The sequence below is a fragment of the Pyrus communis genome, chromosome 16, assembly GCF_041283825.1.
Source record: "Pyrus communis isolate YQ-2024b chromosome 16, ASM4128382v1, whole genome shotgun sequence".
Taxonomy (NCBI): domain Eukaryota; kingdom Viridiplantae; phylum Streptophyta; class Magnoliopsida; order Rosales; family Rosaceae; genus Pyrus; species Pyrus communis.
In genome coordinates this window covers 7,110,512-7,122,756 of record NC_142580.1, presented here as the reverse complement: position 1 = coordinate 7,122,756, position 12,245 = coordinate 7,110,512, and the positions used below count along the sequence as shown (strand labels likewise).

Genomic DNA, 12,245 nt, shown 5'->3' with positions numbered 1-12,245 from the left:
TGTGAGGTTGTTTGAAATTTACTCGATATCCCCATTTTTGGTAACGTATCCCATTTGAGATTTTTTTGTCGATGTTTGTTGATATGTTCTTATCTTCATTCCTCGATAAGACCGTCAAAATCAGTATTTAACGGCATGATTGTGAGAATTTTTCAAAGAAACAATCTAGTTTTGGGGATGAAAATTAGAGACAAAGGTATGCCCAAGATAGCTCTTTGTGCTTGAAGTTCCTCAACCAACATAGTTCGTATAACAAAGTAATTACTCATATCTCAATTTGAATTTTTTCATATACTAATATTCATTTTAGATTTGATCAAAATCGCTATTTTAGATATTCATTTATGACTTCCAAGTATTAAGTTCAAGGATCAAGATTGTTCAAGCTGAAATTTCATTGTTTGAAAGTGAATTATATTCACTTTCTAGATCCACATACTCGTTTGAAGCTAAGTTATGAACATGATTTAAAAGTTTGAGAATATCATCAAGACTTTTTTGATATTTTCATTTTTCTTCAGGAGTATCGTTATTAAATTCAATATTTTAATGATGTTTTATTTAAAATTTTCTTATGGTTTTTTCACAATTTAACTTCATAATTTTTTTTTAATTTTCTTTCTTTATCTTCATTTTCGATATTTTTCTTACATCGGCATTTAATAGATTTATGATAAATTTTCATTTCTTTTATTTTTGTTTCGGATCGAACAGAAAAGTGGCTTGGAAATGTTGAGGTGTGAGCGGCATACGATGGCGATGATGGGAATCTCTAGGTATTATGTTCTATAGTTTGTAAGGTGATTTTTGGGGGCCCTTTCCCAATGTGGATTGGTTGGCTAAACTCTAAAGCAAATAGTGAAATCTATTTCAGAAAGATCCAGTTCACTACTTACTTTTAGAGTTTAGCCAACTAATCCATAAAATGTGATAAAAAAGGATGCAAAGACGTGAATTTTCAAGTAGGAAACTATGAAGCGGGAAAATTACTCAACAATACAATGTCGTCATATTTAGGTTTTTCTATATGTGACATTGTATTATTGGATCTAAATGTCACAATAATGGTTAAAATGATCTATATAAGTGCTCTCATCCACGGGAAGGATAAGTCTGATAATTATATTAGGACTTGTCTCCCTACTGGAATGAATTGACAACTGAAGACATTATACACAATTGTGATATGGTTGAAGCAATTGAAGACTTTAGTGGAGACCAAGGTGTACTTGTAACTCCCTCCGTGAATGTGTCTGGCTTTGTGACAATACCAGAACAATACTTGCCTCTTCAAAGAAGGCGCAGGAGTTCCTACTCAAAATTATTCGTTGTCGATTTATGGAACTCCGTTTTTATAATCAAAATCATTCATATTATAAATTATTCTATAAAGATCCCATTTGTAAAAAATCAATTAAAACTAAGGTTGTTTAGTCATCGAACTATATAAAAACAAATTAACGGAATTAGTAAAAGCATTACGAACCGTTTATGTATTTGCTAGAATAGATTAACTAAACGACCTTAATTTTAATTCATTTTTTACAGAGATGATCTTTACAATGTGATTTATAATATGAACGGTTATGATCATAAGCACAAAGCTCTGTGAGTTGAACACGAAGAGTTTTGAGTAAGAGTCCCTACTCATCTTTGAGTACCCGTTCTATTTCATCGGCATATGAATCCAGAGAGACGAGAGATATTTCATCGGTAATTAACTTAACGAGTCTAACAATTTTAGGAATAGGAAATTATCAGAATATTCACAACAATCACACCCATTATCTACTTTCAGATATTTTTTACAAGCACCCATAAAAATTTCAAAACTAATTAACATCACACCTAAGTTTGACAATTTTTTAACCGACCTACTAACACAACGCGAAAGGACACTAAAATAACCTGTTAAAAGTCTGTTAGTCTGAGAAGAAACACACAACCCATTAATCAATTGAATCGCCTACTAAAAATCTAGGGGTGGAAAAAATTCCCAAAAATCCCGAACCGAACCGAAAAAATCCCGATCCCAAACCAAAAATTTCCCAAACCGAAATTCTCGAAATATTCGGGATGCTATCCCGAACCGATCCCAAAATTTCGGTATGGGATTCGGGATTGGCTTCTCGATATTTCGGGAATCCCATACCGAACCGAAAATATATAATATTAATTATTATATATATTATTCTTTTATAATTGATGCTAGTAGTTTCTAATTCATGCTCTGCAACCTGGAATGCCCTACACCTTGCATATTTTTCATGTTTTGTTTGATATTCATGTGGATTTTATTATTGTTGCTGCCATGGCTGATGATTTTAGAAGACTTGATTCTTTTGTCTCTCAACATATTGCAAAAAGGGTTTAATTAATTTGAATTTTGACTATGATAAAAACAGTCAGTCATGCCAGTGTTCAATTAAATGGTAGTGTGAATGAAATGAAATTCCTAGTTCATGAATGTGTTCTTGAATTATATATTTGAAGAACAATTCATAATTTCATATTTCAATTTGGGATTCCCGATTTGTCCCAAAATCCCGAAAATATTTCGGGATTCCCGAAAATTTGGTTTGGGATTGGTCTTCAAATTTCCGTCCCGAAAAATTTTGGTTTGGGATTCGGGGTACTAGTTTCGGTATGGTATCCCATACCGAACCACCCCTATAAAAATCTGTTAATAAATTTAACACGACACATCTTGTTAAGATACTATAAACTCTTCACAAACATGACAAACACAAAATGTTTTTCAGGCCTATCACACCTGAAAATTTTCCAGCGGTGTACAAGAAAAAGAAAAAGAAAAGAAAATCAAGTGGTACAATCCTACCAGTAGCGTGGAAGGAAGAAAAATCAATAAAATACAAAACACGTCCGCAAAATTCCAAATCTTCGACGTGCTTAAAAATCCCACCCAGCGGCGTCTACGTGTTCATTCACTTCACCACTTTAATTTTTCAATTTTTTTGCAATAAAACCCCAAAAATTAAATAATAAAAATCCTCGTTCTACACCTTTCGCTTATTTTCCTCCCTCTCTCTGCTCTCTCCTCGTTATCTGCCACATCAGCAACAATGGGAGGTCCGATCGTGCTGACTCAGCTGGCCACCGGTCTCGGCGTCTTGGCGGGCGCGGTCTTGGTCAAAACGATCATGGACCGGAACACCATGGCCGGCCCGTTCCCGCGGTGTCCCAGGTGTAACGGAACGGGTCGGGTCTCGTGCTTCTGCTCCCGCTGGTCCGACGGCGATGTCGGGTGTCGGAGTTGTGCCGGGTCGGGTCGTACGTTATGTAGCAGCTGCGGTGGGTCGGGTACGGGTCGGCCACTTCCGGTTCAGATCTCCGTACAGCGTCCCAACCCTCCGTCTTAGCTGGGTCAGTTCTGCTTCTTATTAGAAAGTCATAGAATTTCTCTCTTTCCTCACAATTTTTTTTCCAAAAAAAAAAAAAAAAAAAATTGTAGAAACTACAAAAAACTAGATCTTGTATTATAGTAAGTTAATGATATTTTGAGAGAAGGAGAGAAGGTGAGAGTTCATCATTCGGCTGTAATGAGGTGACTTTCCTTCAAATTAATATATTTTTATAACTAAATTTGTCTGCTTAATTGATAAATTTGTTACCTTTTAAGTGTAATTTGTTTGTAAATTGTATTGGGTTCCACTGAATTTCACAATTTAGTTTACTCAAGTTTAATTAGAATTTTAGTATTTGCTGCTTAATTTATTGCTTGTGGCCACAAAGTTTGTGTTTATTCATTTTTTTGGGTTTATTTTCGTATCTGTAACTTGGGCTTTTGTGCAAACTACAAAGCAAGAACCAGAGTTTGGCAATTTAACGAGTGAACATAAATCTTACCGTCCAATCCTTGTGTTTAGATAACTAACTAAACTGGTGTTGATTTCAGGACTTTGGTCCAAACAACTTCTCTTTGAGAAATGATTTCCGTACATGTCTCTTTTTCAGTACTCTGGTGTTTATTTTTATCCTTTAATTCTTCAGAAATGTGTGGTAACGGAAAGAATGGGCGGAAATCACTTTTTTATTTTTTATTATTTTTTTATTTTTTTTTATCTCCAAACCAGCTAACATGAATTTGGCTTCCATGAGCCTTAGCTTCATAAAAGCTGAATGCTTCCAAAACAAATAATTGTCCTTTTGTTTTCAACTTGAGGGGAATGGAAATGAATTATCTTCGGATCATTTTCTTCTAATTCATCAAGTATGGAGATTCGAATTATTGAAATTTGATATAATAGCTAAAGTTATTATAACTTTTAAAATTGACTTTTCTTTGTTGTTGTTGGATTAAATTTTAATGTTCTGGTCTGAGAGAAATGATTGATAAATTAGATTTTGAATATAATATGCATAATTTGATGGTTAAATCTGGGAGTGCCTCCACTCCATCTGGAGCTCACCTTCCTGATTAAATTATGTTGAGGCTGAGAGCCTTGTGGATGTTAGTTGGCAACTTGGCATCCAAGTTGATGATTAAGTACCTTGTACAACTTTCAGATGAAAGGGCAGGAGATTCTGGTTACATACAAACGAAGGATGATCATTTTCGGATTCTTTTTAAGGAAAATTAATGAAAATAATTTAAAATTTTTTAGTTTTAATAAAAAACTATGTTATAAGTTTTGTTTAATGATTAGTACAAGGCCCATTTTTAAGGAAAATTAATGAAAATAATTTAAAATTTTTTAGTTTTAATAAAAAACTATGTTATAAGTTTTGTTTAATGATTAGTACAAGGCCCATATTAAAGTAGTTTAACTAAAAATGATCAAATTATAATAAATTATGATTTGTCGATTTTACCCCTAACTTTTTTAGATTGAGTTCTAGATTTTTGTCGTTAATGGAGTTCATCGTTGTTTGAAAGACCTTCTTTTTCTTTGAAACAAAATTATAGATCCTCATGCTATTTAATTTATATTTTGTATTATTTCGTTGAAATGTGATCGTCGTTATTATTCATAGTGTATTCGAGGTACTGTTTTTCAATTTTTTTTTTTGTCAGTGAAGTTCATCGTTTGTTTCTCCATAAAATAAATTTGAGATCTGCATGCTATTCAATAATAACAACGGGTCATTGTTTCTGAATTTTAAGTAACACTGTTTCTGGAATCTAAGTTGCTGTTTTTGGACTTAAGTCACTGTTTCGAAATCCAAATAAAATAGACATACTGTTTTTTAAATGTAAGTTAGAAAAGAAATAGTGAAATTCATAGTATTTGGATTCAAAGCAAAATAAGCACTCTGTTTCTTAAATATAATCAACTGATGCATTAAAGAAAAGAAACAGTCAAAGGTTAAAACATAGATTGTTTCTGGAATCTAAGTCATTGTTTCTGAAATTTAAGTTACTGTTTCTGGATTTTGGTTCTTTTCTTTCCAAATACAGTGTTTGTTTGTGCACAGATAAAACAAACACTAAATCTGATTTTTTTTTTTTTTTTTTTTAGAATCAGTGTTATGTTTTGGGTTCTCTAGAAATAATTTTATGTTTCGGTTCTTTTTTTTTTTCCTGACACTTTTTCGTCGATTTCTACCATTAAACTTCTTTGAACTTGTTTAGGCGGTTTTGTTCCGATGAATGCTTCATTTTTCAACTTTGATTTAATTGTTTTTGAAATGGGGGAATTTGATTTGATATGAAGACAGAGAGTTATTACGCGCGGTTTTGTTCTGGGTTGAGGTTAGTGAAGAGCCATGACAATATTAAATCATTTAAGGATATTTACGAAAGCGTAGATTTGTAGCGGTTTGGGCTTGTAAGTTTGACCGTTGACAATAGTTTTGGATGATTTTTTATTAAACTTTGAGCCATTTTGGTTAAATAACATTTTGGGATGATTTTTGGTTAAATATTTGTTGGCCTAGATCCTTTTCATTAAAGCTCTCTTCTTTTTATGAGAATCTTGAAAATTCATAAATCATGTCCGTTCATCGTACTTCGTATAGTGTGTGGTCAGTTTTTGTCAGATACTATTTGTATTCAATTTTAAATAAAAAATTTAAAATAATTTCTGATCACACGATATATGATAAACATACATGATTTATGGATCCCCAAAATCCTCACAAAGAGAATCCAAATAGGATCCTCATTCCATATGCACAAATAAAGCTTGTTAAAAATGATATTAAATCGTGATTAATATACAGCTTATATCAGTTTATTAGATCCGAACGTTTAATTTTGAGTAAAATCTTGTAACCGGTTTTATTGTATATAATTCCCAAGCTATTAGATAAGAACATCGGTTCACATGATTGAAACTTCGAAATCGCTTAATTTTAATAAATAAGACTGCAATCTGACTGTATGTTTGAGGCTTTGAGCATCTTCTCCCTGTCTACACAAACCAGGATTTGGATTTTTTAGAAGTTCATGTTGTTTAACCTTTTCGTAATGAATATTGTGGTCCAAATAAATCCCAAGTTGAGTTCTTTCCACGAAAAAAAGAAATCGTTTTGAAGTGGATTTGTAACTCGAGTGATTTAGAACACTTGTTAATACATTTGTAGTTCTAGGTTCGATAGTTCCCTCCTATATCGCAAAACAGTAGTCTACATATTTATAAGTTCCGATTTTGTAGGTCACCAGCTGATTTCATACATATTGGAACGAAGGTTCCAAATATATTTTTGTACACAAGGCAAGCAAATCAAATTACAAGTTTTAAGTCCTACCAACGTTGCCCCTTCTCCTCACGCACTTGAGTCCCAATTATAATTCTCCTTCCTTCCTCACTTGGGGGAAAAAGACTGTCAAAAACCAACCAAAACAAATACATGTTAACCCTAATTAAGAAAACCCTGAACATGTTCTCAAATTAGTTTAAATCAATTTAAACTGTACTAATTGCACTTACAGCAAAAATGGTGGCATGGCCGGGATCAGCGAGGTGAGCGAAGAGGTTGTCAATGGGGCCAGTCCCAGTGTAAATGTGCTGGAACCAAGCTCCCATCACAGCCAACATAGCTAGCCTTCCGTTCTTGATCTCCTTTGTCCTCAACTCCTTGATCTTCTCAGGCGAGCCGCTTCCCCATCCAAGTGGGTCAAACCAGAGCCCTCCCGGGTACCCAACATCTGTCCCGGTGAGCTTGTTGTTGGGGAAGATTGGGTCTGTGTTAACAGACCCGGGCTTGAGGATGTCCGCCCATCTCCTTCCCTCGGCCCACCCGATCAAAACAAGTTCAACGACGAAGAGAGTGGTGGTGTCTGTGAAGTACTCTTGCTCTCCGGCTGTGTACCATGATGGGGTGTTTAGAATGCCAATTTTGGTCAAGAATTCGGGGATGAAGATTCCGGCTGCGCCGAGCATTGCCCATCTGCAGTGTACAAGCTCCGCTTGCTGGTTCCATTTCAGGCTGTCTGGGTCAGATGCTGTACTTACAATTTAATAAACATTATTAGTTACAGATTTCATCAGCATTTAGAGATCATGTGAGAATTAGGGTTAGGGTTTAGTAACACTGGTGTTCAACTTACAAAGACCAAGCGGATCAAAGCCAAAGTCTCCTGGGAGGCTGCATTATTGCGGCATAATAAACACTTAATCAGAAACTAGCAAAGAAGATGTAGACTATATAAAGAAACATATAGAATATAGAGTATTATTTTTAGAGTTCACATGTTAGTAACAAAAAAGACTAAATGTTGCTAGACAGTCCGATAAGAGAACATTTATATGTAGGTATACGAAACATTTTGGACCGACCTTCCATCGAGCCATGGTGGAGGGGTGCTTCCCGGAAACCACAGAGGTCTATCAGGGTCAGCAGCAGCAGCACGTACTGTAAAAGATGACGATGATCCGGTGGATGCTGTGAAGCTTCTCACTCTCAGCTTCCTTCCACCAAAGAAAGAAGCCTTGGTCGCTGCCAAAGTAGCCCCACCCTTCTGGGAGCTGCAGTATAATCCATATCCTTGTTTTATCAATTAAGCAAACGTGACTAAAAACAAAGCTCCAAATTTCCACTAAACCATGCAAGAGCATGTAATTAACCACAACATTAAGTTAATTAATTACTAATTACCGTGAAGATACGGCGACGGTTGCAATGGCGGAAGAGGAAGCCCAAGCGGAGGCCATTTTGTGAGACTTCAACCAAACCTTGCTGCTTGTTTGATCTGTGAAATTGGATGGGGGGTTTGGAGTGTTTGGGGAGAGAGAGTTAATGTAAAGAATTGAAGGGCTTATCTTGTAGGATAGGAGAGTGGTGTCCGATTGGCTTTTGGATTGCCATGTGGCGTGCAGAATCTGAAAGTGGGCCCCTTCATTCCCTCCACCTCCAGTTGTTGAGCTTACCTGGAAAAATCACAAACTGGTGGTTTACATTACAAGTCAGAGTCACCAATATATCTGAGAACTGATTGCAACCAATGAGGTCATCGTATAAGGAGGCCAAGTAGATATCTGATATTCTCACATAAGGTAATGTTTATTACCCAATTCAATGTGTATGAAGCACGTATAACACAACATCAACACAAGCTTGAATCCATTGATTATCCAAAGTTCTCGAACAAACATAACAATGACGTCTTATTTGTAACGTTAAAGCCTCATTTGGTAGCCGTATTATACCATATTTCACTAGACTAGATTGTACTCAAATACATTGACTTGTATTGTAATGTGTTGGAGAAGTTATCATCGGTTTTCATCTTGGCAAATTCTTGATGTAGTGCATTGAGATTTGAAGCACATCCCTCTTACAAGCCGGTTTTTGGGAGTGAGTTCTATCCATAGACTAATGGGAGGGTGTCCAAAAGCTCAGTGCACTACATCACGTGCCGAGTTTTTATAGCTCTCCACCACAATTACATTTCGGAGTTTAGAATTTGTAATGATTTCTATGAGTCTAATGTTAGGGTTTGTAATAGTCTTTGCTTCCGGTGTTAGCCAAGCAGTGAGGGAAGGTTAGGGTAATGATTCAGAATCAGGATAGGTCGAAGTCAGATTGCCATAACCAAATCGGGTCATTTAAGGAGGCCCAGCTTGAATTGGGCTTAACTGTATGGACTCATTTAAGAGAGAAACTTATTAGCTTGAGACATTCTATCACATGAAGCCCAATTGAATTTTATTGGGTCAGGAGGAACTTATTCACAGTTCAAGTGGGCTTCCTGGGCTATTTAAAGAAAAAAGCCCAATCATAACTTTGGAAGAATACTAGAAGAGGAGCTACTTCTACAAATTTGATAGCCTTGTTATCATGACGCAGCTGTAAAAATCATAAGGGAAAGAGTGTTGGTTACTCAAAGTAATCAGCAGAAAGCAGCAGCTGTGGGAAATCATTTGGGAAACAAAAGAGGAAAAACTAAATACAACTCCAGCTAGATCAAACCCAAACATTCAATAATTTCTGCATACAAGTCAATATGATGTGGATTAAAGCACAAAAGTTTTGACTTTTGACCCATATGTGAAAGGAAGGAGTAGCTCTGGAAAATGGCTTCGCAATGATGAAAACTTTTCAATGATGCAAAGGATCAAAAGTTAAGGTGAGGATTTTCTCTTCACTCATTGCATCTTGGTTTAAACCCCTCTTTTCTCTATCTTGAACGAACAAGATACGCCAACCTCCGGATGCTTTACTCCAAACTCCGCAAGGTTCCGAGACAGAGCTTAACCTAATTCACAAACCAGTAAACCAATCAGTCATTTCATCTTAGACTTCGCTACCTAAATTATTGGCAAATGCGGCAGTATGACTGAAGACCCGTAGGTCATAAAAAACAGAATTATGATGGGGCGCTCGCGTTTTCTGACTTCCCTAAAAAAATCTTAAGTTGGTAAAGACCCACCTGGCAAATCATTCACTCTACCTCCTCTTATTAATTAACACCATAAAATGTCCCTACTAGAGCGCCCAATCCCTCAGATGCAGGCAAGAGGGAGGAATGCTTTCTTTCCGAAGGTTATTTGCTAGAAGAGAAACCATCCTCATTTTCTTAATTTTATTCAGAGGAATAATATTTCTTGTAATTAACAAAAACGGTAAAAGTTAAAATAACCATGTATATATTAGGATTACTGAGGCATAATTATCCCAAATTTACCCCATAAGATAAAGCAACCAACCAAGAAATCTAGGTTGGTAGAAAATGGTCCTTTTAAGGAAGCAAATGGTGGTTGGAAGATTTGAAAAACGTAATTAGTGATTGTTTTGAGGTCTACCAACAACATCAAACCATGTTTGATACATATAAAGGCATCGCAATAATCTTTATCTTCTTCTCCTTTACTTCATATCATTTCCTTTGGATTCCTTATCTATCATTTTGCCATGCAACCATGTGCTCGCTATTAGTATTGCAATTATGTCTGCCAAGGAAATTACAGCACAAAAACGGTGTCCTAATCATGTCTCACTGAGCAGTCATTGAGCATTACAGCATTACAAAATTACAACTCTCTCCCATGGGAGAAATCTTCATAAGTATTAGAACAAAGTCATGTAGTGTATTATTTTACGTGTTGGGTATTAAGGGTGAACGATGAGGTTGATATGCTTTAAGGTAATACCATAATATAAATAAAGAACAAATCTGCATGTTCTAATTTGAGTGAATTAGTAACGTCACTGGTCCGATTATGTGTTCTATGTTAAAATTTCAAAGTCGGACCAACAACTTACTAGTACTACTAATAAGACTGATATTGTCTCAACTTAACCATTCAATACAAATTGTAGCACAAACCGACATGTGTTAATTTTATCACAAAATGTCCTAATACAATTAGAAATGTAACTATTCAATACAAATTGTGGGGTTGACTACAATATTTATATGTATTCAATACAATCACCATCTCAACAGTTAAGAGGTAGTTGCATTAAATACATATATTCACATGAATATAACTGACCCTCATATTATAATTTTGTATTAAATACATGTAAGTATTGTAACCAATCTCATCAAGTGTAATTTGTTTTGTCAAATTTGTGTGATTGCTTTCCTCAAACTTTCCGGTTACACCGAAAAAATAATTGTCTCCGTGACAGACAAGTAGGGCCGATTCCTAAAGTTTGATTAGCATACAATTCTATTTCTAATCTCTCCTTTTCATTGTTTCTTAATTGCGGAGTCAACAAGCGACGACGCAGTCCTATGAATCATTGCGTGACATGCGAGATAGAACGTAAAGAAGAACAAGTCCCAGCGAGTTTATTGTTCTGAAAGTACTAAATCATGCACATCTTGAAAAGCTAATTATATTATTATGTCAGTTTTTCTTCTTTTTTATGATGGTGCTTCTGTATTTATGTCCACACCAGTCATGATATGGTCACATGATATCGGTGGTGAATTTAGGTTCAAGATTGTGATTTAGTGGTGGGGGCAAATCTGATGCCAACAACGCAGAGAGTTTATAGTTGGAGTGCACATCGCAGATTTGCAAAGGAATTGGGATTTATAGATTTGAAAGCGGTAAATAACATCATTCTCATGGCAGTAATCACTGCCAGTGCTATTCACACCTATGTTGTCTTCTTACACATATTTTTTAATTTTTGCCTATTTGATCTAATGAACTTAGAAAGATCAATGACCACAAATTTACAAAAATATGTGAGAGGTAAAAATTAGTGCGTAAATATTATTATCCTTGTTTTTTGCCGGATCAACACTACTCTAGGGTTTCACCAGAAAATGGGACTACTTTAGGGTTAATTTCTGATAATTTTTCGGGAAAAAAATTCTCTATCATTATCGGTATAGACACATAATTAAATACAACACCGCTCCCCCTCTCTCTCTCTCTTTCCCTTTGGACTCATGATTCTCCAGCCATGCTCTTCGTGGATGGCTTGGTTTCCTAGCGTGCTTCACCATTTTTTCGGTGTTCTTCGTCAAATTTTTGGTGTTTATTACCGTGTTTTATCTTCGGTAAACCCAATTCTTGTCTTGTAATTGCCTTTCTTCAACCCCTAACACCCTCCATCTTCCATCTACTTCATAAGATCCCCCTTCTCACACCGCACTCCCACATCCTTCGCTCAAAGCTACAAGTGGCAAATCTCTTTTGGCCGTCATCATATCTCAATCCTCCCATTACCATCCCTCACATGACCGGCATGCCGGAATATGGGGCCAAGCGTGTTGCGGCTTAGCCCAAAGCAAGGGGGTGTTTAAGATGCCTCTTAACCCCATCTCCTTCTCCATTTTTGCGTTTTTGGTTCTTTTTGTAGGGGTTTGTGACTGTGGT

General features: G+C 35.8%; 2 protein-coding genes and 1 long non-coding RNA gene across 3 annotated transcripts; 2 read left to right on the top strand and 1 right to left on the bottom strand.

Annotated features, from left to right (window-relative positions):
- Positions 1-54: 54 nt before the first annotated feature.
- Positions 55-1,081, top strand: LOC148689895 (uncharacterized). The gene is made up of 2 exons (XR_015957508.1): positions 55-257; positions 715-1,081. It is a non-coding gene; the product is annotated as an uncharacterized LOC148689895 (long non-coding RNA).
- A 1,869-nt stretch (positions 1,082-2,950) lies between these two features.
- LOC137731836 (uncharacterized) lies at positions 2,951-3,603 on the top strand. Its single transcript, XM_068471073.2, has one exon. It carries the CDS (start codon positions 3,084-3,086, stop codon positions 3,378-3,380), a length of 297 nt encoding a protein of 98 aa, XP_068327174.1. The 5' UTR covers positions 2,951-3,083; the 3' UTR covers positions 3,381-3,603.
- Positions 3,604-6,609: 3,006 nt separating this feature from the next.
- On the bottom strand, positions 6,610-8,221 carry LOC137731511 (chlorophyll a-b binding protein, chloroplastic). The gene is made up of 5 exons (XM_068470631.2): positions 8,062-8,221; positions 7,743-7,931; positions 7,514-7,551; positions 6,894-7,408; positions 6,610-6,786 (listed from the first exon to the last, which is right to left on the bottom strand). The coding sequence occupies exons 1-5, from the start codon at positions 8,115-8,117 to the stop codon at positions 6,769-6,771; spliced, it is 816 nt and encodes a 271-aa protein (XP_068326732.1). The 5' UTR covers positions 8,118-8,221; the 3' UTR covers positions 6,610-6,768.
- Positions 8,222-12,245: the final 4,024 nt, after the last annotated feature.